Below are 26,555 nucleotides of genomic sequence, written 5' to 3' on the forward strand. Positions count from 1 at the left end.
ATGGCACTCACCAATCCATTTCTGCATTTTAAATCCTGCAATAATTGAAAAATTGGACAAACCTTAACATTACCCAACTTTCTCTCAAAATACTGTAAAAATAGCAACAGGATAAAAATTCTGATCATTGCTGCAAGCCATCTCAGTTCCAGTACAATTCCCCCATAGAAGAGAGCTAGATTTGACTCCCATAGGACCTTAGAAACCAACAAGATTTTGGGAGTATTCAAGAATCAAAGCACCTTTCATCAGATACCTGACTTATACTCCCAAATCTTGTTGGTCTCTAAGGTGCTATAGGACTCAGATCTAGCTCTTCTATTGCACACCAGCATGGCTATCCTCTGAAACAAAATTCTCCCATAGCTATCAGATAGGGTATTATGTGTCCAAATACTGCTTTATAATTCTTCTTGAGCATTGCCTCATCCTTCAACTTTGATATTCTGGTTCTGTGTACAATCAGAAGTCAGGGACAAGTTACACAATATTTTTTAAAAATGACCTGACTTGCTTTCTCCTCAGCCACACAGCAGCTATGAAAATGTTTTAAAAGTGTGTGGGGATGGGCATTCAGCTTGGGAACATGACATAGCGACACAATGACCTCCTGCCTCCCCCTCCCCCACCCCAACACATACCATTTTCCCAAGACAAAACCGATCTGAGGGGAGTTATCTGCCCTGTTTTGGAGCTGCCCTATGGGAACATTTTGGCTCAGGGAAAGAGTATGTGAGGGGGGAAGCAGGGGCCTTTCCTCTCCCCATGGCATGGTCTCAAACTGAATTGGGCTGCCACAAACAGTTAAAATGGCATCCCCCAAACCTGCAGGGAAAGGGAGTCAGCTTTGCAGAATGTGGACCGAACCTGCTAAAAAAATTGGCTCTCACACTGCAGCCTGAGGAATTCAGAAACCTGCATTTAGAAGCCTACTGCTGCTGGTACATGCAACTGGGCCCAAGCTTCTTAAGCCAATATGTCTGGAGATGGAAGGCATCCTGGATAACCTTAATTCTATGGGAGAAGAAAGGTATAATAGCAACAGTACTAGTAACTCTAATATGCAAAAATGCATGTGGAATGATCCACAGGTCCATTTTATTTTGTGCTATTTAATAAAGAGGACAATTGTATCATTTTCTATGCACACACCATTACTCGGTGTGCATGTGCACATTCTTGCTGAATGGGATTAGATGTAACTATAAAAACCTGTGTATACTTATCCCGTAATCACTAGCACAAGAAATTACTGGTAAAATGGCCAGCTATGAAACCTTGTTTTAAAAATCCAAGGTTAAAATGTAACATATGCTCTTTCATCACTTGCAATTTATGAATTTGTTAACTCAGCCTTTTCTAAAAGTAGTACACTTGGTACAAAGGCTGCAGTTTTCTTTGTATCCTGATCGTGTTCCCCATTTAACAATTCATGACATGAACATTCCCAATAGTAGCTATTATTTGAAGAATAAGAGACAGTTAACAAATATACCAAGACTGAAATGCAAACACTTGCCAGAGGTATGAACAAATATAGTGGACTCAGCTGGTACTCTCCACTACTACCTAAATATCAAGAATGTTTTAAAAGTGCTACTCCTGGCAAGGTACATATATGAGCAAAACAAATTAGTTTTTCCTGACAATTCTTTTAAAAAACTATACTTTATTCATCAATTTTGTATTCAATCCTATTTCACAGTTTTTTTAAATACTACTTATATGAATCGAGTGATTTAAATGAACAGGCGCTTTAGAAGTACATGGCTTAGGTTGTGGGTCCCCCACCCCTTACCAAGATAGTATAATAAAACAAAAGGTTGGGTGATAAATCTTAGGTTGCATGTACACAGCTAAAGAATATTAAGCCTGGAACAACTGAGCTATGATTTGGACCAGTGTTCCCTCTAAACTGAGTTTTTTAGCCTCCGGCTCACATCTTTTTGTCTTAGCTCAGGAAGAATGGCCCCAGAGCAAACTAATTTATGCAGTAGCTCACAATTTTAATGCCAGTAGCTCATGAAGTAGAGTTTTTGCTCACAGGATTCCACAGTTTAGAGGGAGCATTGATTTGGACCATCTAACTAATCTGCTAGCTTTATCTTTCTTAACTGACAGTGGAAGAATCCACAATGTATAGATATCGAGATCACCTAATGCAGAAAATCAGACATTAGGACTGAAAAAAAGTTGTATTCTCTTGGGAATTTTTAAATAGTCAACAGCAAGATCATTCAAGGTCACAGAATAAGCCAAAACACTTTCCTGCTCCTACACCTATTGGCATAATTGCACATCTACTTTGTGTATCAATTCAAGGATTTAAAAAGAAAAAGCTGGTTATTATGATTTACTTTTAAGTCCCAGAGATTTCAAGATCAAAATGCACAGCCCATCTCATTCTCTCACATGAAAAAAGTGGAACTGGAATGTGTATCTAACTTTAGCTGGATCATGTCCACATGTTATAATCCAGTTTAACTAAAATCCTGTGAAAACCACAGAAAATCAGGTATCTGATACTCTTCCAAGTGATTAACTGTGCAATTGCATGTAACAAGTGGGGCCCCATGAGACTCACAGGGAAAATCCCATCCCCCCCACTCTCTCATCAATCCCAGCATGACCCCCAAAGCTCTCCACCAGTCACTGCTGGGTCCAGCATGGAGCTTTGAGGTTTTTGGTAGCTGCCGCCAGGCCCAGCATGGCCTCTAGGCTCTTCTTGGATTGTGCTGCCACCACTTCCAACACAGAGTTCCAGGCTTGTGGGGTTGCCAGGCCTAGAGTGGGCTACACCACTGCTGCTGGGCCCAGTGCAGTTCTTGGACTGTGCTGCCACCAGCATGCCCAGTACAGCTCCCAGCCTGGTCCACTGTTGTCAGACCCATCCCTGGGCTGTACAGCTGCCATTAACTGCCAGAAGTGTGTTTTCTGCCCTTTCACAGAGAATGCTGTTTTACCTTTCAGAGAATTTTTTAAAAAAACATTTAATTTTTTTTTTCTGCAAACTGGGGAGTGCCCCAAGTTTGCTGGAAAATCAGTTTAACCTTCACATGGCCCTGATTCATGGGCTATCCAGAAATGGGGGCTATGGGTGGCTAACAGTATATAGATAGTTCTGTATCTGTTTCAAGAAATCCCTGGGAAGGTTTGAGTGCCTTCGATTAGGATCCTGCCTATTCCTCTTAAGACTATACAGTGTATGAATTGTTTTGTGCCTTCCTTTTCAGTCCCTTCATATCTACCCTGAAAATTGCCCAGTTTAAGGCAAAGAGATTTGCAATAAGAAAACTGAGTAGCTTTATGTGGCTGTACTGTTTGGAGGAGGATGGTAGTGTCCTTAGGATGAGAGTCCTGCAAAACTTGGCTTTTACAATGAGCACAGTGACTGAAGATGTTTGACCATATTCTAAACATACAGGAAAAGATAACAAAGGAGGTAGCCAGGGCTTTCATACAATGGACCAGAACCCTTAAGCAACCATATAACTAAATAAATAAATATTGCATTGTGAATATATTTATATTACAAGTCCAACTCCTAAAGTAACTTAGGCTTAAGCAATTCCTATGAAGACATTTTTTTGTTTAGGGCTGGTTGTAGAAATCATTGAGTTTCACAGTAGCAAAGCATCCAGACCTTGAAAACACAATGTGACATGGAGCAGGATTATTTTCTTAATGAACACAAGGGGGGGGGGGGGTTAACCACAAAATGTTAAATGGACTTGGGGTTAAAAATTACTCCATTGGCAAAATGCATACATTTTGGGAGTTGTTTTGTAACCCAAGCACTTTTTCGTTTACAGATAGCAAGCTGTGATTGGTAACTGTCCATACTTTGGCAATGCTGTTTACAACTATGCAGGTGACACACTCAAGAGGTCAGAAACTTCTGTATATATTCTGCCAACAAAAGTGCAAATGAGGTGGAAAACTCACACCAGCCATTGGATTAGTTAATACTGACATCATCACCTGTATGGGCACGGAGCCATCCTGAACTGCACTGGGTACCTACTGAGTACTGGATCCAGTTCAAGGTGTTGGTATTTACCTTTAACGCCCTATATGGCCAGGGGCCAGCATACCTTCAGGACCGCCTCTCCCTGTATGAGCCCTGTAGGTCTTTACAATCAGCGACCCAACAGCTTTTGGTAATACCCGGCCAGAGAGACATCTATCTGGCCTCGACGAGAGCCAGGGCCTTTTTTTTCTGGTGGAATGAGCTCCCCCTGGAGATCTGGGCCCTGCAGAATCTGCTCCAATTCCGCAGGGCCTGTAAAACAGAGCTCTTTCACCAAGCTTTCAGCTGAGGCAGTGGACGTCACTTGTTACCGGCCTCCCCCTTTCATTCCATCCCAGTATTATAAGATCTGCTGGACCTGGACAATAGGCCATGTCTGTGAGGCAGAACCTGCCATTTTAGTCTCTATTGTCACTTTGTAGTTTTAGATTTTATATATTTTAAATTGGTCTTTTACTGTTTTTATTGTTGATTGTTTTTATGATGTAACCCGCCCTGAGCCTGTCCTATGGGAAGGGCAAGCTAAAAATAGAATTAAATAAATAAACGATGTCTTATGGTAGCTGTTTTTGCCAGTTCACAGCAAAATCTAATGTTGTAAACAAACAGATTGGCATATACTTCAGAATCCATACAATGGTTCTAGTTGGAATGAGTGTAACAAAGAAAAGGATAATTGTAATTCTAAAAATTCTGATCAAAATGCAAGGTTATTACCTTGAAGACTTCCAGTTCCCAGTCACATTTACCATCCTGGAAGAAAACAAGCAGGGCTATATCCTGGCTAATGTGAAAATCAGGAACAACGCTGAACTGAAAGTAAAGGTTAAGCCATAATGCTACTTTGTCCTTCTGCACAGAGAAGCAGTGTCACAGAATACAGCATGCCACTTCCTAGGTTTTCTAGTTGAAGAAGCAGCTTCCAAAGTACCCATTTTTGAAGGAGAGTAAGCAAAGGTCATAGGCAGTCACTGGTATAAACTGAGCAAGAACCAAAGAGAAGCTCCATGATAGTGGAGGCTACAAATTATTAAGACCTTTAAATAAATATTTCACTGATGGACAAGAAAAAAATCAACTCCCTTCAACAACAGGAAATACTTCTTTACAAAATGAATGATTAAAATGTGGAACTCAATGCCAGAGAAGCACAACTGCTTTAAAAGAGGACTAGACAGATTCCATGGAGGACAGGTATTCTAGTGGCTACTGGCCATGTGCCTAAAAAAAAAAAAGCTCCACATTCAGAGGCAGCTAAACCTCTGAATACCAGTGCCAGGAGGCAGCACCAGGGGAAGGTCTCTATAAGCTGTTGCTGTCCATCCATAGTACTGTAAAACAGTATGCTGATCTAAATTTCTTTTTATGTTCTTATGGAGATGGAAGGCTAAGCTTACAGTCAAATGAATTCAGAGGGAAGAAAGGGCCAAGTTCTCAATGCATAACAGGTGTTGGTTATTCAAATAGTTATCTGTGCATTCAGTACTGCCTACCTTCCTTCCCCACTGCAGGTAATCTGCTTGTAGAGTCTTCAAATTGGAAGGAACTGAGCAGCATTTCTGCCCACTCCACTCTGAGCATGCAGTGTCTTACTATGCTTTCATACCGTTTTTTGTAGCTCTAGTTTCAAGATAGTGTTTTACATGAGCACAGCATGATGCACGGAGACCACAAAGTAGTAAAATGCTGCAATGGACTAGTTAATGGACCAAAATGAAGAGCCTCCACAATATAAGAAAACCAAGTTAATTCACTCACACAAGATCTCCTTATACAAGGCTTTCTTGCATTTGTAGCAAATGGGACTCTTTTGCATGGCCCTTTAATTGAGGAAACAGCTTGCAGCTGCTGGAATGGCCTTGGGTTAGCCATAGCTCTTGTAGAAGTTGTCCTTGAAAGGGCAGCTTGTGGGAGAGCTCTCTCAGCCCCACCCACCTCGCAGGGTGTCTGTTGTGGGGGAGGAAGATAAAGGAGATTATAAGCCACTCTGAGACTCTTATTCAGAGAGAAGGGCGGGGTATAAATCTGCGGTCTTCTTCTTTTGTTTTGCCTCTTGAAGAAGTTTGCTTTTTTTTTTGCTACATCATTTCTACAATTAGATTTTTCTAGAAGAATGTGTTATGGACTACATCCTGATTTTTATTTCTTTTTTTTTAAATCACCAAATAGAATTAACAGAATTCTCTTCAGAGCCCTCATGTGCCATCTTCATAGACTAAACATATGCAAAAATGGTACCTTAGTAAGTCCTGGCAGCCAGCAGTAAAGCGAGTAGCAATAATCTGAATTCAATTTTTTATTCTTTTTTCTGTTTGTCTACTTAAGAGTCTTTGCTGCACTGTACTTTAAACAGCAGGGAAACAGCTGTCTATTCCATTTGGAAATTTTATATCTGAATTGAGGGGAAGTATTCCAAAATAATATACAGTATATGAAAATCGAGAAAGCATACTGTGTGTGGATGTTAGAATTTACCATTTGTACTGTAACGTTTTGGCATCTTGTTTTGTAACTTAAAATTTATCTCAAAGCCATCTTGATTTATATAGCATATGTGTTCATGCTTCTCAAAACTACACATTTGACAGCTTTCATCTGAGTTCTATTACATAAGAAGCCAGTAAAGGATGTGCTTATGTATGAGGGTCAATGTGCAGCCATCTTAGAATCTAAGCATTACTATGTTTTATTGCTTGCTAGCAAATGACCAAATAATTGTCCACTCATTCACTGAACACAGAACAATGGTTTTAAAATGAAAAGCTGTTGCATCAAGAATAAAATGAAGAATTTTTTTAAGCACCCCCTTCTTTTATATTTTACATGAAAAAGACTAGCCAGGTATGTCCTGCTTCATGCAATAGATTATGGCCCTCCCTGTCTCTTTGTAGGCTCCTGGGAAAAGCACAAACACCTTTTTAAAGATTCGTTTTCACTTCACTGAAGAGTACTTTTATAGTTACTACTACAAATTCCGAGTGAAATACTGACCAGCCATACATTCATGTGCATTCGTGGGTGGGCACAGGAACAGTTTTTAAAGCCTCTTGCAGTTTACTAGCCAGCAGCTGAATGGTTCACTTGCATCTGAGACAATTATTTTTGCCTTTTTTAAAAGTGAAATGTGCTTCATAGAAGTTTGCTGACCTCTTAATGTTGAACAAGATGGAACGCCCACTACTGATTGTACACAGGAAATGTGGAGATGGTGAAATTGAAATAAAATGTGTTAAAAGGAAAGAAGTTATTAGACAGTTTCAAGCTTTCCCTTCTTCTGGCTCTGCATTCAGCTGTTTGCTTCTGGACAGCTTAGTCAGCCTTCTGCAAATCCTTCTTCTACTCCTTTTTTATTTTGACCTCAAGTTCACGTATTATAAATGTATTATGTAGCCATGTATTCTGGAGACCTGACTAGAAGATGATGAAAAAGATGGAGGAGGAGCAGGAGGAGGAGGAAGGGAGACTTAGATTTACATTTACAGTTGGAATCTCAGAGTTGCTTACAATCCCCTTCCCTTCCTCTCCCTACAACAGACACCCTGTGAGGTAGATGGGGTTGAGAGAGCTCTGAGAAAACTGCTCTTGAGAACAGGTCTGAGAGAACTGTGACTGACACAAGGATACCCAGCTGTTACATGTGGAGGAGTGGAGTATCAAACCTGGATTGAGGGTCCAGTCTCTAATTATAACAGCACCCGCCTCACAGTCTCACTTAATCGCTTCTATGTGCTGTTTTTTTTTCTACCCCAGCCCCTCTTTCTCCTCAGTTCTTTTTAAAACTTTCACCTCAGGAATATAGTACTCAAGGGGTGGGTATGATTTGGATTTCTCTATATATTAGTCTCTTCGGGTATTTGTTTTGGTTTTGCTTTCAGATGTATATATAATTCACTTTGTAGGGGACCACAGCAGTTTTGTTAGTTTTTTTTCAAAATATAGGCACCAGAGAACTTTAAGGTAAACCACAGATATTTAATTCAACACAAAGACTTCAACTGGGGATATGGGAGCTATTTACACGGGCTATAATGTATCTCACACAGTTAACAAGTTGCTCAGTAACTTTAGGCTTTATAATATCTTGTTTCAGGCTTTCTAATATAACTTTCTTCTTAGGTTTCTCAGGTTCACAGTTCCTATATAATACACTCTCCACCACTAGTAAAGGCTGGCCTCTTAGGTGTAATGTGCCAAGTCTCTCAAGTTGACTGGAGCCTCTACTCCCAGCCCTTCAAAGTTCTAGACCCACATATATTCCCTCAGCCACCTCTCTAGATCTTAAGAGATGTAAATATGTGTCTGTGACCACTCAGGTCTTCACAGTGACTCTTCTGTTGTCACACACACAGTCCCTTGGCTGCTTTTATAGAGCTAGCAGTCAACTTTGCTTCTCACGAAGACTTTCCACAGCTACTGCCCCAGTTCCCTCAAAGACCAACTCTCTCAGACTCTGACAGGCACTAACTCTCTCCGGCTCTGTCAGGCACTAACTGACTTCAGCCTCTGTCAGACACCAACTGACTGCCTCAGCTATTAGCTGTCACTCCACTGAGAGTTCCGAGCACTCTGCCCCCACCCTCAGGTCACCTGACGCAGGCTCTATGCGTCCTTGGTTTTCTGTTTAACCCATACCTTACCGTCACACCATTGTATCCACATAGTCTTATCCAGCAGAACTTTTCACAATAGTGAGAGGAGCCATTAGTGTTCATACACTGATAGCAATACATCCCCAGAAAGCTTGTTGTGAAAGTTTTGCAAAGTATTGACCAATTTTATCTGCAAAGATCACTCCAACCTGAACTCTTCTTTAAGGATTCAGAATATGGCATGAGAGTTGAGTACCTCCTCTTGCCCAGTTCTATTGGATGAGTTTCAGTTTCTCATTAATCTTATCACATGGTTCCCTAAACCTAGCCTTTACTGACCATTGAACATTTGTTGATGAAAGATATTAATAAAAATCAGGAATGTAATCCATAATTACAAGAAAACTCTAAGGAAGCAATTTCAAAATTCCTATTAAAAAGCCCTATCTTAATACCCATGTTTACTATTCTCAGTCAATGAGCAGTCAATCAACTGTTCGTGCTTTGATATGAAATAGATTATCTGAATTAAATTTAATCTGGTTTATGACAAAAGTTTGGAATGGAAAGATATTTAGGAGATAATCTATACTAAGAGAAAGTCTGGGAGAGTATGACCCTAATAATTTTCCTTAATGCCCACTGCCTTTACTATGAGCCATGGTATCCTTCTGGACCATTTTCATGGCCTGAAAATATAAAACATTGATTTATTGTGGTTCCTCTTCTAACACATAGGAATTGTCCTTTGAATAGTTGGAAACATCTGCATTTCCATGTGGGAGTTGTAATATGAATTCTCACAGGATTCCTATATATATATACCATGATTTTTAGCATCCATGCAAAATTTCTGAGCTTATTCAAAATAACAGTGTTCCAAGACTCCTATTTTTTTCCTTCAGTAACAGGTTGAATGAAAGTGAATAAACTGAAACTTAATCCAGGCAAGACAAAGAAGATAATCATCAAGAATTTATTGATTTTTGTATAAGGAATAGTCTCTCATACTGCACAAACATGAGCGGGACAGAGAGGCAATGGCTGACTCATTTGTGAATGCCAAGGATTGAGTCAAATGAGCTACTGTGGTGTACTGCGTACTCTGGTACCCTTTCAGCTTTTCTACTGTGTATATTTTAGATGCCCTTGAAGACAATTAGAAACTTAATGGAAGCAGTAGCCCAGCTTTTGAAAGATTAGGATAAAGAATAAAGGCAACACTGACTCCTCCTAAATTACACTGGTTATGATGAGCATGTTTTCTGATTAGACTTAAGGTGCTGGTCTTAAGTTTTAAAGTCTTAAATAGCCTGGTTCAGGATATACTAAGAAACTCCTCCCATATGTCTCCTGTAGTTAAGATCATCCAAAGAATTATTGTTGCAGTTCCCTGTTAGAAGTGAAGCTATTCAAGTATCAAGCTCAAGTATGATGGAACTCCCTTTGATGGAGATTTGTTGGTCCTAATCTATTGTTATTTTTAGACAAGAAGTGAAATGCTATATTTTCAAAGACTTTTATGATTCTCAAGTCTGCTGCATTTTTCTCTATGCTGCTGTATGCTGATCATTTTGGATTGTGTAGTTTTTGTGTTTAATGTATTAATTTAATGTGGTATCTAAAAGAATTAACTAAGAATTAACTAATTTAGTTATCCTACCAGGCCACTCAGCTAACACCAGTGCATTGCTTTGCTTTGACACCAGGAGCTGTACTATGATGTAGAAGGCTTTTCTTCAAGTGGAGGAGCCTCTTGTGTCAGAGGAAGTCTCCTTGTGCCAAAGGAATGCATTGCCATTACCTGAATGGAGTGGTAGGCTTCAGCCCAGGATTGTCATAGCTTCATTTTTCACTTCAACAGAATTTCCAAAAGTTATGCATCTCATTAATAGAACCTGGAAATATCTGAGGACACAAAAAACATCATATATGGCAACAGATTATAATTACTATACACAAACTCTTCCTCATCTAGTACCAGTCTTACACAAGAAGCAAAAAACTTGTGGATCTAACAAATCTTAACAAGATAAAAGAGCAGTACAATGAAGTATTGTGATCTCAGCTGAAATCCCCACTCACACAGGCCTGCAGTAAATAACTATTTTCACTTCTGAATGCTTATGTAGCACTATGGTTAAGAGCACTGTAGTTTACCACCTTAACAAATCTCAGCCTAGCCATTAATTTTCTGGAGGAGAAACATCTCTCTGCCTCAGCTTCCCCATTTGTTATATGGGGGTGATAATAATAGCCTACCTTACAGGGATTTAATCGTTACAGTTTAGTGGCATGATGTATGTGAGACATTTTTAACACATAGCAATCACTAGGATTTTATTAACTCATCTTTTGCTAGTAAAAGAACTTGTCAGGAAACCAGGAATAAGCAGAGTTCCTTTACTGTGATAGCTGAAGCATGACCAGTGAATAATCAGCTTGCCTCTACTGCCACCTCTCTGTTATCATCCAGAAAAAAAATTCCAAAACATTTTTAGTCTGAGTTAATATGATGCCTCCATAGATATCTGTCTGCCAGTTTGGCTATAATGAATCTAGGAAAGTCTCCACTTTACTGCGAGCAAGCTTTTTGCCAGTCTGGGAGAGCAGCAGAACTGCCTGTGGGAGAGGAAAGTCAGTTGAATAAGCCAATACTTGCTGGCAAGAGCAGAAGTGACAGTAGAAATATAAGAACAATTAAAGATATTAAAATAAAATATACTTCTCAGAACCCCAAGGAGGCATAAAGACAACACTGCAAAAGCCAAAAAAAGTTTTTATTTTGGAAACTGAGAGAAAATTGATACTGCTATTTTCAGACATGAAACCTACTTTTATTTTCTGAAGTACAGAAGGTGTTTGATTATTTCTTTTTTTTAAAAAAAGAAAGAAAAATACCTGGTGCCATTTGTATGAGCTATCTTATCATACAAAATGTTTCCACTGAAGGAGCAGAATCAGCAGGGTAGGATTTGTTCAGGAGAGTTCTATTCTGCCACCTGTTCTCTTCAATGTTTATATGAGGCTGCTAAAACCTTTAAAACTTTGGAAATGGGTGTCATCAATATGCACATGACAGTCAACTCTATATTTCATTACCCACATCTCTACATGTTTCTGCCCTGAGTCTAAACTACTGCTCTGAAGCTGTGATCTGATGGCTAAGGCAGAACAAGCTGAAGCTGAATCCAGACAAGAAAGATGATGCTGGCCTATCTCCTCCCCTATACCCCCATGCACCAACGGCAATCCTCAGGCTACCACCTACTGGTGGTTCCCCCATCTAAGGCAACTTGCCCGGCAACCAGAGCCTGGTGTCTTCTGCACTGTAGCTCCCACTCTGTAGAATGGGCTCACCAAGTAGGTCAGCATGTCTTTTGACATTTTTATCAGGCATCGCAAGTCCATTTTATTTGCCAGGGTTTTTAATGCAATATAACTATGGGATCCTGGGAGTGGTATCTAGAGATTTTAGCCTGCTGGTTTTAAGTTGGAATGTTTTAATTATGATTTTTAAGTCATTTTAAGCAGCCATGAGGAAAAGCAGGAAATAAATGTTATAAAAAACAAACAGAGGTGGTATAGCAAAACAGATCCTCAGGGACTGATGCTGATGCTTGAGGCACTGTGTTCCACTTGCAGCTGCCACTCAACACTTGCAAGAAAAAATCAGAAATAAAGGCTGGGCTTAAACTTGTGTTCTTGGACCCTCAGAGAACAATTTTGCCAGTGGAGAAGAGGGGGGAACTGTCAATTCCCCACTCTCAATACACAAATCACAACTGCTGTTCTTGTAGGTCCAAGGACCCCTGAAGCAGTGTTGGGTTAAGGGAAGGTCCAAGGACCCCTGAAGCAGTGTTGAGTTAAGGAAAGGTTAGATACAGTGGGAGAAGGGAGGAGGGAAAGTTCCATTCCTGTTATTCAGCTCCACTTCCTCTATTTTGATCCAAGCCAATGTTTATAAATGAAGGAATTATTAGAGTTACTCTTGCATGATCAGTGAATCACAAATTTATAATCACATAACTGCAATGGCTGATTTTTCAGTCCTGTCTTGGTTAATTTGTATAGTTTCAATGGATATTTCACTTTAAGAGTTTAACAATTTCAAAATGATTAAGTAGTGCCATTGTAGGTAGCAAAAACTTCCAACAAATTTTGAGATTTTTCAGTTTCAGAATACTTTAAAGCAGTAGTTTCCCATCTTTTCATCCAAACCTGTAACATCTATATTAAGCAGAGTTACACTTTTCTAAGCCATTTACTTCAATGGACTTAGAAGGGTATAACTATGTTTAGGATAGCACTGTAGGTGATCTTGGTCTTGTCACTCTAACTTCACAGAAAAGTTGTAAAGATAAAAGTGAAGAAGTTAACCCATGTAAGGTCTCCTGAGCTTGGACAAAAAGCAAGATAAAATACATACATAGGAAAAACATCAGAAACTATATTTGCATTTAAAATATCAGCCAAACATATCCATGCCTCTTATATATACTTTCATGCTTAGTTTAAACTGCACAGATCAAATACAGCTAATATAAATTAAGATAAAAATCACTGTGTTGGATCCAGACTAAAACTACCATTCACACAAGACACTTTTGTCAGTAAAACAGAATGTTCTTTTCTCCTCCTCTCCCACAGCAGCCCACTGATCTCTTCAAAATGCTACTGTGGGGAATGAGGAGACCCTCAGGAACAACCTGAGATGAAAACTGGTCTGCAGTGGGAAGAGTGAATTGGTGGAATACCTCGGCCCTTCCATTAGAGCAGAAACGTTAGTCTGGATCCAACTTACTATCTCTTATCTGATTGTGTATCAGAAAATTCAGAGTGCCTTATATCTTCTTAATAAATTTTCCAAGATTTTCATTAATAAAAACTGCCATTTCTTTAGACTACCAAGGTATCTGATTAAATCAACATCTCAAGTTTTTCAGCTTCTTTATAAGACTCATTTTCCAAGAAGTACCGGTATATCATTTATACATCAAAAAGATACCAGGAAGGTGGAACAGAATGCAACTACATTGCTGTATGGAGAAGAGAACAACATAAACCGTGTTGGGTCCCCGCTGGGGATAAGGGCACTCTATAAATGTTTAAAAATGTATATTTTACCACAGGGGTTTGGATCCAATAATCTACAGAGGAGTCTTGCTCTGACAAAAGAACACTTTGTTTAGTACAAGAGGGTCACAGGGTCCAAACCTGTGTTGCTAAAATGTGCACAGCCCTGTGTAAACCAAAGAATAAAAACAAAATATTTACCTTGTCATGGTTTTCGATTAGAATCTCCACTACAATATTCTGAAACTTCAGGTCCATGAGGGCAGCCACAGTTTCTTCCTGTGGCCTCATTAGTGTTGGTCCAAACACTACTCCTAAATTTGCTACAGTCATTAGATTCTTCTTGGCATGGCTTGAAACACTTTTCAAGAACAAAAAAGGAAAAAAGAGAACAATCAAAATTATAAAGAGTCATTACTGGTATCTGAATACATAACTTGCAAGAAAAACACTGCTTTCCTTAAACATTGACTCAGTGTCACTGAGAGCCAGTGTAGGACTAGGATCAAGAAGCCCCAGGTTCAAACTCTAGTTGTGAAGTTTGCTGGGCACACTTGGGCCAGTCATTCCCTCTCTGACTAATCTACCTTAGAGAATAATTGTAAGAATAAAAAGAAGGAAAGAACAACAATGTATGATGACATGAGCTCCTTGAAGTAAGGAAGGACAGGAATAAAATGTACTCAAGTAAAATAATTTGTGTAATGATTACTTCTCCTGTCAAACTCTGAATGAAGTATGATCTTGTATTTTCTCTGCCTTCGTAATGTAACAAACTACATTTTAAAATGGAGTAACACATCTATATTTTAACTGACAGAGGCATAAAGCCAATTTAACATTTACAAACAGATCTCCCACTATCCATAAGTTCTCCTTTCACCATCACTTAAATCTTTAAAAACAAGAATGCAGCTAGCAAACATTTATGTGTCTTCATTAATAGATTGCATTTTAGCCTCATTCTCCAAAACACACACACAGAACAAGGTAAACTTCACATCTGTTTTGCAGGATCCTATACGGAACGGTATTTATCTCTGAATGCAAAGGAGTACAAAAAAATATGGAAACTAAATTAGGATTTTGAAAATACATTTTTTTCCATAGACCTCATCCACCCAATTGGATAGTTCTCTGATGTCTTGCTCTGTTTGCCTCCATTTTCAGAGGTGAACCAGGTAGAAACTAAGACTTTTAATTGTGGCATCCTGACTCTAAAATGGCTTCCCCATAGATTCTTGTTTGGCACTACATCTTCCAGCATCAAATTCTGTTATTTCAACTCTGTTGATTTGTTCAATATTTATGATTGATTTTTAACATTTATGTCTGCTCAAAGTTGTTTTTACCATTTCTGGCTGCCTAAAGTTGTATTTTTTCTGCAGTTTTAATGTTTTGCATCTTGATATTAATGTTTTTTAAAGGATTTTGTTATTCTGCCCCCCCCCCAAAGAAAAGCAGTCACAGATGTTTCACATAAAGGAGTAAATGCTTACATTGCTAAGTGTTTCACCAAAATATCCAGCATTTCTTTGTTCTTCTCTGGAAGTTTATGGACCAAAAAGTGTATACCATTAACACGGGACTCAGGGCTACCACTTTCTATATAAGAAAATAACATAATAGTTCTTAATTTTTTACTTAAAGCATGCATTTGGTATAAACATACACTCATGGGAAAGCAATACATGTTCTAAGTATTTCCATCAACTCACCTTGTTCCTAGTGTCATCTTTTTTAAAAAGGAGGATGGAATTTTTTAAATTTGTCTTTTCAATATTTCTTTCCCCATGTATTTTTCAAAACTAAACTGATACAGTTGTTTTTCCATCTGTCTAGAAATAAATTTCAGTGTAAAGAATGGTGCTACTGCTATAGAAGAATCATTTTATTGCATTGAAAGTATTGATGAGATGCCTTTGTTAATCCATTTGGTGGGTCTGGAGCTACCTTTTGAAAGATCCTCCTGTGTAGAGAGCAAGAGTATCATGCCAAAAGGAGGAGGAAGAGGACAGTGAGGCAAGGTCACACAGTAGTGATGGCTGATATTCAGTATATTTCCTGATGCCTGGCTTACGTTTCCTTTCCCAGCTTTTCTGGCTACCTACAGCCCTAGCCTTGACACTGGTGAAGTCATAACTCTGCCTGTCCCTGTCATCCGACTCCGATATCATATGACATCCCATCACGAGCTTGCAATTCATTGGGTCCCACATCTGATAAGATTAAAGACACTATCTGCCTAAGGGGCACATGCAACCATACTTGCTCACCCTTAAAAACAGCCCCAGTTATAAGAGAGTTCTCTAAGGGCATCTAAATAACTGTAATTCTCCCTCCTTGCACAACAGCACAGCATTCTAAAGAACTCAGAATAAAAACATGTTAAACTCATAGGGCAGTAGTAACTTTCTACTGGTCTTATTGCTCATAACAGTGCTAACAATTCCATTACAAATAAATTTTATTCCTTCATAAAACACATTACTTTTGCACAGAACCATAAAGCAACTAGATCAAGCCACAAGACCTTACCATTTGTCCTGCTAAATTTTCATAACTGTCTATTTGTTCCCATTTTCTTTGGTTATCTTTATCTTTTTCCAGCCCTCCTTTGTTCCTCCAAAGTATGCATCTTAGCTATAGAATCAAAGAATCACAGAATCATAGAGCTGGAAGGGACCTCTAGTTCAACATCCTGCACAATGTAGGAACTTCATATATACTTCCCTCACAGACATACATCCCCAGTGACCCCTTGTCCATGTCCAAAAACCTCCAGGATCCCTTGCCAAACTGTGATTGTGCCTTCAATATTTCATTTTTATGAAACTTCCACTCCTCCTGAACTCCCTTCTCCTTAAGTATTTCTGAGCATGGGAATTTACCCAGCATAACTCAAAATTTGCTTTCCTGAAGTCCAACCTATATGTCTGACTACATACAGCTTTTCCCATCCCCAAAACTATAAATTCCAAAATCACATGGTCATTACAACCCATGGTACCCACTATTTCCACCTCATTAACCAGTTCTTCCCTATTGATGATAATCAAGTCCAGTACAGCAGATCACCTTGTTTTCTTCTCCATTTTCTGGAAAATCAAGTTATCAGGAAGGCAAATCTGGAATTTATTTGACCTTTTGTTTTCAGCAAAGTTGGACTACCAACAGATGTTTGAGTAACTGAAATCTCCAACTACCATTGAGTCACTTCTCTTTGATAACTTGGCAAACTGTTGTAGGAGTATCTCTTCTACATCCTCTGCCTGGCTTGGTGGTCTAAAGCAGACCCCCACCATAATATCACTGTTATTTCTTACTCCTTTTATTTTTACCCAGGGACTCTCAACTGAACTGCCATGCTCAGATTCATGTATTTTCTCACAAGTGCATACTTCCTTCATACATAATGCTACAGCTCTGCCCTTCCTTTTGTCTATCCCTTTTAAATAAGTCATACCTAATATTCCAACTGTGACTGTCATCCCACCAAGTTTCAGCAATGCCTATTAGGTCATAGTCCCCTCCCTGTATTAGGACTTCCAGTTCCTCCTGCTTGTTTCCCATATGTTGCACATTAGTGTAGAGGCAATGGAATATTAGAAGTTGCAATATTTTTTCAGGGACTTCATTTTCCACCTATTCTTCCTTCAAGTTCCTCTTTCAGACCATTCTGCACCCTTTGTGCAGTAGCACTGCCACCAGCTCCTATATACATTCTCTTTCCAATCTCCATCCTGCCTAAACATATGGCACAAAGGTTCATCAGTGGCTATTAGATGGCACACTATGTCTGGGGCAGTGATGTCTGTGTTCTTCGTGCTTAAGAGGCAACAGTGAGAGTGTTTCTGGAGTTCTGGCCCCACTGGTGGACATACTGATGGCATCTGGATTGTGGCTAATGTTACATCTAAGCTGCAGAGTCTTGTGAGCAAAAATTCTACTTTATGAGCTACTGGCATTAAAGATGTGAGCTACTGCATAAATTATTGTGCTCTGCTGCCATTTTTCCTGAGCTAAGACAAAAATGTATGAGCTGGAGTCTAAAAATCTGTGAGCTAGCTCACATTAGCTAAGCTTAGAGGGAACACTCGATTGTGGCCAGTGTGCGACAAAGAGTGTTGGGCTGGATGGGACATTGGTCTTATCCAACATGGTTTCTCTTATGTTCTTATGTACAGCTTTCCCTTTGCTTGCAGAACCTGGACTGCAGAATTGTGCCACCACAGCAGGTCAATTAATTATTGTCAAGAAATTTGTCTGCCAAAATCACAACACAATATAGATTCTTCAGGATTTAAAAAATGTGTTTGTAACTGAAATATTAAACTGTTGCTGAACAGATACATTTCCTTGTATCACATTATACATTTTTTCTTTGCTTGTTAGAAGAGGATTTGTATTTTGCTCTTCACTACCTGAAGGAGTCTCAGAGTGGCTTACAGTCACCTTTCCTTATTCCCACAACAGGTGGAGCTGAAAGAGCTATGAGAGAGCTGTGACTGACCCAAGGTCACTGAGCTGACTTTATGTGGAGGAGTGAGGAAACAAACCCAGTTCTCCAGATTAGAGTCTGCCACTCTTAACCACTATACCAAACTGGCTTTACTAGTAATGCTATATTATATTCTACCATTATATATTGTCCCTACTTAAATTAACCATAGACAATCTTTTAGATACACCTTTGTTAAAGTATTAAGAGTTCTTGGACTTTTCATCACCTTTTACTACAAAGTCCCCAACTACCTGCTTTGCAGAGCATGGAGGAGGGAGAGAGGCTGGTGTGATAAGCACCAACTATGAGAATTTCCCCAGGACCTATTCATTTATAAATTATTGTATTTTCAAATATCTGTCTTTCCTTTCCCTAGTCTCTTAAGGCAATTTAACAAGGCAAGGACTCACTGTCAGAGTGCTTTACTTTGTTTGCCTCATTTTTTCACAGAAATACCATCTAGTCAACTAAATGTGTGACTGATATTTTGTTGGAACCTCACAACAACTTTTTCAACTTAAAATGATTTAAAACATTGATCTGTTCAGATTTATGGTTGTTTCAAATTTCTGTAATCCCAGACCTATTTTACTGCCTATTAGAAGTCTTGTTAAGAAGTGATTAACATGTGGAATTCACTGCCACAGGAGGTGGTGGCAGCCACAAGCATAGCCACCTTCAAGAGGGGGTTAGATAAAAATATGGAGCAGAGGTCCATCAGTGGCTATTAGCCACAGTGTGTGTGTGTGTCTGTGTGTGTATATGTATATATATATATATATATATATATATATATATATATATATATATATATATATATATATATATATATATATATATATATATGTATGTATGTATATATTGGCCACTGTGTGACACAGAGTGTTGGACTGGATGGGCCATTGGCCTGATCTAACATGGCTTCTCTTCTTAAGTTCTTATGTTCAGATTTTTTCAGAGGACTTCATTTTCCACCTATTCTTCCTTCAAGTTCCTCTTTCAGACCATTGACTTCCAGTCTCAGTGCTTTAAGTCTTAGTGAGAAAGGCAGACTATAAATAAAACAAGTAAATAAATAAAAAACAATTCCTTCATTTGTTCATCCAAACAAAGCTGTTGTATCAACCTCCCCATGCCTTTCATTTTAGCTGTAAAAAATTAATTTCACTTTTACATTTATTATTTTGAAAAATTTAAAAGAACACAATTATTTTAAGTATGAACCTGACAAGGTTCACTTCAAGGATATAAGCAGTTGTGTACCTTTGTTGGATCCAAGATAAATTTTTACTATACATTTTTACTATACATACTATACTATACATTCATTAAAAAAATAACTATGAGGCATGAAATATACTTCCAGAAAAACTGGGCAAATGCTTGCTTTATGGTAAAAAAAGACATTTATAAATCGTATAAATAAAAATTAATCCAGGATTATCATCTTCCAGCTAAATGTCTATTCATATACAGAATCTTTTTGCATCTTTGAACAATATATACATTTACAGGAATACCTGTAACAGGGTGTCCAGGGGCAATAATTTACCCATGGATGGGTGGTGGCTCCTCCAAAGTGGGGGTGGTCATGGGAGCAATGTCAGCACCAACCCCCATGGGCTGGCGCCCAGGAAGACTATAAAGGAACCAGCAGCATCACCACTGGGCTGGCAAGCTGCACATGCTGCTCTCCCAGCTGACACTAAACAGAAAAGACGGGGTTTGTCCTGATGAGAGCTGGAAACCATCAGCTGAGCTCCACATTCGGGGAGGACCAGCTGGTTGGATTGCTGGTTTTGTATTGCCATCCCCGGGGGAGGAGGGGAATTCCTGAGGGAGATCTGGGACCCCAACAGAACTTGTACAAGATTAGCAGTCCAGTATAGGGAGCTGGACAGAAGCCTGGCCAAGGAGGAGGATAGGCCAGCTCTCTAATGTGAGGGATAGGGCATGCAGAGAGAAGAATGGATAGGGTGCTGTATACCTTCTACCCCTTGTTTGAAGCCACAGTCATGAAGTCTTTGAAAAGGAAGATCATGTCTTCCCCCCCCCCCCAGCTCTTCTGACTCCAAGCACTGGTATGGAGCCCTCCCCTACCTCTAGTAGAAAGATGATCCTTCCACATTGCCACAGAACAGACAGGTGAGGTAACCAGTTATGACTTGGGTGCCCTACCCAATCATACAGAAGTGGGAGATGGAAGTGAGAGCTTCTTACGAATCAATAGCCTCTTAAGATTTTAGGGATCTGGGTTCTTTAAAAATAGAACTTTTTGCTTAGTTTCTCTCCTCAGTTATAGTTATAGGTACAATTTTGACTACTATTATAAAAGCCTTTGGGGGTTGCTGCCCAAATCTGGGTTTACTGATGAATTTTGTGAAGAACACAGAAATACCAAAACAGAAATTGTATAAAACAACAAAGAAGATTTATTTTATTTATTTCCAAGTTATTTTTAAAGAGCTATCCAGCAGCACATGTCTCCAGACTGTCAGAAGAGATGCCTGGATGAGTTACTTAAACTGAATTCAGGTTGTAATTTGAATTCCCTTTATCACATGCAATTACAAACAGGCTTTCACGGCTTAGCCATCAGGTTGGATCCTTTCACATACATCCACCCCCAGACTAACTTGTCCCTTATTGTCTGTGATCAACAATAAAAGAAAGCTAACATTGGATTGTAAATCAAATACTTACTGACAGGAATGATGAATTCTCCATGCAGATCATATGTCATTAATGGCTCTGGAAGACTTCTGTAAAGACAAGACACATGAAATGATTAAACAAAATAAAATCAGAATTTAATTATAAGTACAAACATTCCAAATACAAAATCTGTACACCCTACCACAAGCTATACTCTGCATATTTTTACATTGGCCTTTGCCACTATTACAGAATGCTCTACACAGAAAGGGAGGGAATCCCATATCAATACTACACAAAGGTTAGGGGAACACTGGGTTCTATAGCCAGAGTGAAGGAAATGAGTTGTCCCATGGTATTAGCTTTCTGGCTACCTTAGATTGTTCACACTCTCTCACACTAGCCTACCACTCAGGGTTGCCAAGATGGCACCCTGGGCTACTTGCAGGAAGGGCAGGCATAAGAACATAAGAGAAGCCATGTTGGATCAGGCCAATGGCCCATCCAGTCCAACACTCTGTGTCACACAGTGGCCCAAAATTTTTTTTATATATATATGCACACACACACACACACACACTGTGGCTAATAGCCATTGATGGACCTCTGCTCCATATGGTGGCCATGGTTATGGCCGCCACCACCTCCTGTGGCAGTGAATTCCACATGTTAATCATCCTTTGGGTGAAGAAGTACTTCCTTTTATCCATTTTAACCTGTCTGCTCAGCAATTGCTTCGAATGCCCACGAGTTCTTGTATTGTGAGAAAGGGAGAAAAGTACCTCTTTCTCTACTTTCTCCATCCCATGCATTATCTTGTAAACCTCTATCATGTCACCCCGCAGTCGACGTTTCTCCAAGCTAAAGAGCCCCAAGCGTTTCAACCTTTCCTCATAGGGAAAGTGTTCCAGCCCTTTAATCATTCTAGTTGCCCTTTTCTGGACTTTCTCCAATGCTATAATATCCTTTTTGAGGTGCGGCGACCAGAACTGCACACAGTACTCCAAATGAGACCTCACCATCGATTTATACAGGGGCATTATGATACTGGCTGATTTGTTTTCAATTCCCTTCCTAATAATTCCCAGCATGGCATCGGCCTTTTTTATTGCAAACGCACACTGTCTTGACATTTTCAGTGAGTTATCTACCACGACCCCAAGATCTTTCTCTTGGTCAGTCTCTGCCAGTTCACACCACATCAACTTGTATTCTTGGCCCCAATGAGCATTACTTTGCACTTGGCCACACTGAACTGTATCTGCCATGTTGACGCCCACTTACCCAGCCTCAACAGGTCCCTTTGGAGTTCCTCACAATCCTCTCTGGTTCTCACCACTTTGAACAATTTAGTGTCATCCGCAAACTTGGCCACTTCACTGCTCACTCCCAACTCTAAATCATTTATGAACAAGTTAAAGAGCATGGGACACAGTACCGAGCCCTGCGGCACCCCACTGCTTACCGTCCTCCATTGCGAAGACTGCCCATTTATACTCATTCTCTGCTTCCTATTACTCAGCCAGTTTTTGATCCACAAGAGGACCTGTCCTTTTACTCCATGACTCTCAAGCTTTCTAAGGAGCCTTTGATGAGGAACTTTATCAAAAGCTTTCTGGAAGTCAAGGTAAACAACATCTATCGGGTCTCCTTTGTCCACATGTTTGTTCACCCCCTCAAAGAAATGTAACAGGTTAGTGAGGCAAGATCTTCCCTTACAGAACCCATGCTGAGTCTTCCTCAATAACCCGTGTTCATCAATGTGCCTACTCATTCTGTCCTTGATAATGCTTTCTACCAACTTTCCTGGTATTAAAGTCAGACTGACTGGCCTGTAATTTCCCGGATCTCCTCTGGAACCCTTTTTAAAGATGGGGGTGACATTTGCTACCTTCCAGTCCTCAGGAACGAAAGCAGGTTTCAATGAAAGATTACAGATTTTTGTCAAAAGATCCACAAGTTCAACTTTGAGTTCTTTCAGAACTCTCAGATGTATGCCATCCGGACCCAGTGACTTATTAGTTTTAAATTTGTCTGTCAGTTGTAGGACCTCCTCTTTTGTCACCTCAATCTGACTCAGGTCTTTAAACACCCCTTCCAAAATTAGTGGTTCTGGGGCGGGCAAAAAGTTCTCATCTTCCACAGTGAAGATGGAGGCAAAAAATGCATTCAGCTTCTCAGCCAGTTCCCTATCCTCCTTCAGTAATCCTTTTACCCCATGGTCATCCAAGGGTCCCACTGCCTCCCTGGCTGGTTTCCTACTTCTAATATATTTGAAGAAAGTTTTATTGTTGGTCTTTATGTTTTCTGCAATATGCTCTTCATAGTCCCTTTTTGCCTGCCTGATCAGAGTCTTGCATTTGATTTGCCACAGCCTGTGTTCCCTTTTACTAATCTCACTTGGACTGGTTTTCCACCGCTTAAAGGAGTCCTTCTTACCTTTTACAGCTTCCATTACTTTGTTTGTTAACCATGCAGGCCTTTTCTTATGCCTGTTTGTGCCTTTCCTAACTTGTGGTATGTATTTTATCTGAGCTTCTAGGATTATAGTTTTAAATAGTCTCCAAGCTTCCCCAAGGGTTTTGACCGTATTTACCTTTCCTTTCAGTTTCCTCCGCACATGCCTCCTCATCTCAGAGAATTTACCCCTTTTAAAGTTAAACGTGGTTGTGCTGGTCTTTGGGGGCAACTCCCTATTTATACAAATGGTGAAATCAATAACATTATGGTCACTGCTCCCAAGCGGCGCAATCACTTTTACATCTCTCACCAAGTCTTGGGCATTACTTAGGATGAAATCCAGGATCGCCCCACCCCTGGTAGGTTCTGAGACCATCTGCTCCATAGCACAGTCATTGAGAGCATCAAGAAACTCAATTTCTTTCTCTCGACCAGAACACATATTGACTCAATCAATCTGCGGGTAGTTAAAATCACCTATTATGACACAGTTTTTATGTTTAGCCGCTATCTTTAAGCCTTCCATCATATTATAATCGTCCTCTCTCTTTTGATTTGGTGGGCGATAACAAACTCCCATAGTTAAATTTCCTTTTGGGCCCTCTATTCAACCCAAAGCATTTCTAAAAGGGAATCTAATTCTCTAACCTCAGTCTTACTGGATTGTATATCCTCTCTGACATACAGAGCCACCCCACCTCCAACCCTTCCCTCCCTCCCTATAACTTAGATTCAGGAATCACCGTGTCCCACTGATTCTCCTCATTCCACCAAGTTTCTGAAATTCCCACAATGTCTATGTTTTCTCCCAACACTAAGCATTCCAATTCACCAATTTTACTTCGAACACTTCTAGCATTTGCATACAAACATCTATAATTTCCCAGGCAAGCTAGGCACGCCACCTTCCTCCTGCCGCCTTGAGACTCTGGCAGACAGTCCATACTGCTTGTCACCATCACAGTGGACAACTCTGATCCATTACCCAGTAGAAAAATAGCAGCCAACCCTTCATCTCTTTGAGACGAGTCCTCCCGAACCAGAGACATTTCATCTCCTGTCAGCTTTCCCCCAAGATTTAGTTTAAAAACTGCTCTGCCACCTTTTTGATTTTAAGCGCCAGCAGCCTGGTTCCATCCGGGGACAAGTGGAGACCGTCTCTTTTGTACAGCTCCCGCTTGTTCCAGAAAGCATCCCAGTGCCTAACAAACTTAAACCCTTCCTCCTTACACCATCGTCTCATCTAAGATGTAATAGCTACCAGTAGATGTCAGGACAGATATACATCTGATCAGGTCTGGAAGCTAAACCACAGATTGGAGCTGTGTTTTCCATGAGTATTTCCACAAGCAATAACGTTTCATATGTTTCCACTAAAAGAAACATACAGTTTTGACTGTACAATAAAACTTTTAAATCCTTTGTCAGTGACAAATGGTTGTACAAAGTGTAAGCTTACCTCAAGTACTGTTTCATTGCACTGGTTATTGTCTTCACTTCCCATTCCACTGAATTTTCCAGATCAACTTCATTACATGTTTTTGTGTCTAACAAATACAACAAAAAAAGGATAGGAGTCACATTCATCATATACTACTGTTTTCATTAGTCAGATCTACAAAACAAAACTTTGAGAAGAGAAGCATACCAGTGTTGAACCTATGACAATAGGTGCCACCAGCCCCATTCTGCACATCCCAATATGACAGTACTGAGACTGAGTGTTGATAGTGTGTTAGTATACATCTACCACGGGCAACCAATCCCCAGCACTATTTGGATCATGAAGATCTTTACATTTGCATACAACCAACACACAGGTCACATGAGATCTACTTCTGAGACAAGGCAATAATTTAGACCTCTTCTTCAATGCTGAAAGGCACTGAGCAAACATTCTTGCAACACATCAACAAAACACAGTGTGCAGAATGGTGACAAAAAAAATCCATGGTGATATTCAGCAATATTGCCCTCGAATGATACAGAGAAACGCTAGTCTAAAAACACTGTACAGATATTAACACTTCCAGTCAACACCCAGAGTTGTTCATATCAGAAAAAAAACAGCTTTAAAGAACTAAGAAAACTAAACAACCTTGGTTGTTTATTTCATAACATTAAGTTATGTTTCATTACAGTGCAATCCTATCACAGTTGCTTCAGTTTAAGCCAACTGCACTCAGTACATTGGACCAGCACTGTTATTCTTGTAGAAATATTCTGGGGAGAAGTGGGCAGGGATTTTTTATATAACAGAAATCTTGTTGCTTAAATACAGTACAGAAAAACAAGTTCCTACAGTGATACAAGTCACTCTGCAAGAAATTAATTGAGTAAACTAAATTACAGCACAGCAATCCTAGATTGAAAGTGATCTATTGCTGACTGAATCTGTAATTAAAGGATGATAGGAACCAAGTCATATATCCACAATTCCTTTTTTAAAACTGTCAATTTTACACATTACAACAGCAATCATATTGGTTTCAATTTCTGTAACTAGTCAGAGGCTCAGTAAAATTGAGTTGTAAAATGCCTCAATGATAAAACATAAAAAAAATCATCCTGACAAAGAAAATTAAATAAAACTATAGCACCAACTTTATTTTTTAAAAATACAAACCTGTGCTATATCTTGAAGATGTTATTTTACAGTCCAGTGCATCACAAATACAATGAACTGACTTAGGTACATTGTGATTCTCTTTTTAAAAAATCAATTTTTTTTTTGTTATGATAAGTGACAGAAAACATATCAAAAATTACAGCAATGGTAAATGACACCGATTACATTTTGATCAGTCCACAGATTTTAAATTTCAAATGTAACGGGACTTGTCAGACAGCAACAGATCAAATTAGGGCCCTTTATTAAAGATGCAGTCTTTTGAACAGAGACTAAATGCTTCTCTTCTAAGGGCTGTGCCAGCCAATTTTTTCTTGTAACTGAATATTCTCCCTCATTACATCAATTATTTAAACATAATTTAAAAATACAAGTCAAATAATATTTTTTACCAGTAACTGTCCTGTTTCCAATCACATTGTGAAGACTTAAGAGCACTTAGGTTTTCTTAAGACAAGAGAAGGGATTTCTCCTGATTCCTCCTTTCCACTCCAGAACCCACAATGCTGTTCTTGTGTTCCAGGGGACTTTCAGAAACACTGAGGGATTAGTGCTAAAAGAGCAGCAGCAAAGAGGAGGAAAGCAGGAATCACCAACCCTTCTTAAGAAAAT

At 39.4% G+C, this 26,555-nt stretch overlaps 1 protein-coding gene across 1 annotated transcript in view; it reads right to left on the minus strand.

Moving 5' to 3' along the window:
- The window catches only part of ARHGAP10 (Rho GTPase activating protein 10), a 183,960-nt gene that overhangs the window by 55,443 nt on the left and 101,962 nt on the right, over window positions 1–26,555 (minus strand). The window contains exons 15-18 of the mRNA XM_060246668.1: window positions 24,774–24,861; window positions 20,903–20,961; window positions 15,195–15,300; window positions 13,897–14,056 (exon numbers count right to left, since the gene is read on the minus strand). Of these exons, the coding sequence (XP_060102651.1) occupies window positions 13,897–14,056; window positions 15,195–15,300; window positions 20,903–20,961; window positions 24,774–24,861 (413 nt within the window). The remainder of the gene's footprint in view (window positions 1–13,896; window positions 14,057–15,194; window positions 15,301–20,902; window positions 20,962–24,773; window positions 24,862–26,555) is intronic.

Source organism: Heteronotia binoei, chromosome 9 (genome assembly GCF_032191835.1).
Source record: "Heteronotia binoei isolate CCM8104 ecotype False Entrance Well chromosome 9, APGP_CSIRO_Hbin_v1, whole genome shotgun sequence".
NCBI lineage: Eukaryota > Metazoa > Chordata > Lepidosauria > Squamata > Gekkonidae > Heteronotia > Heteronotia binoei.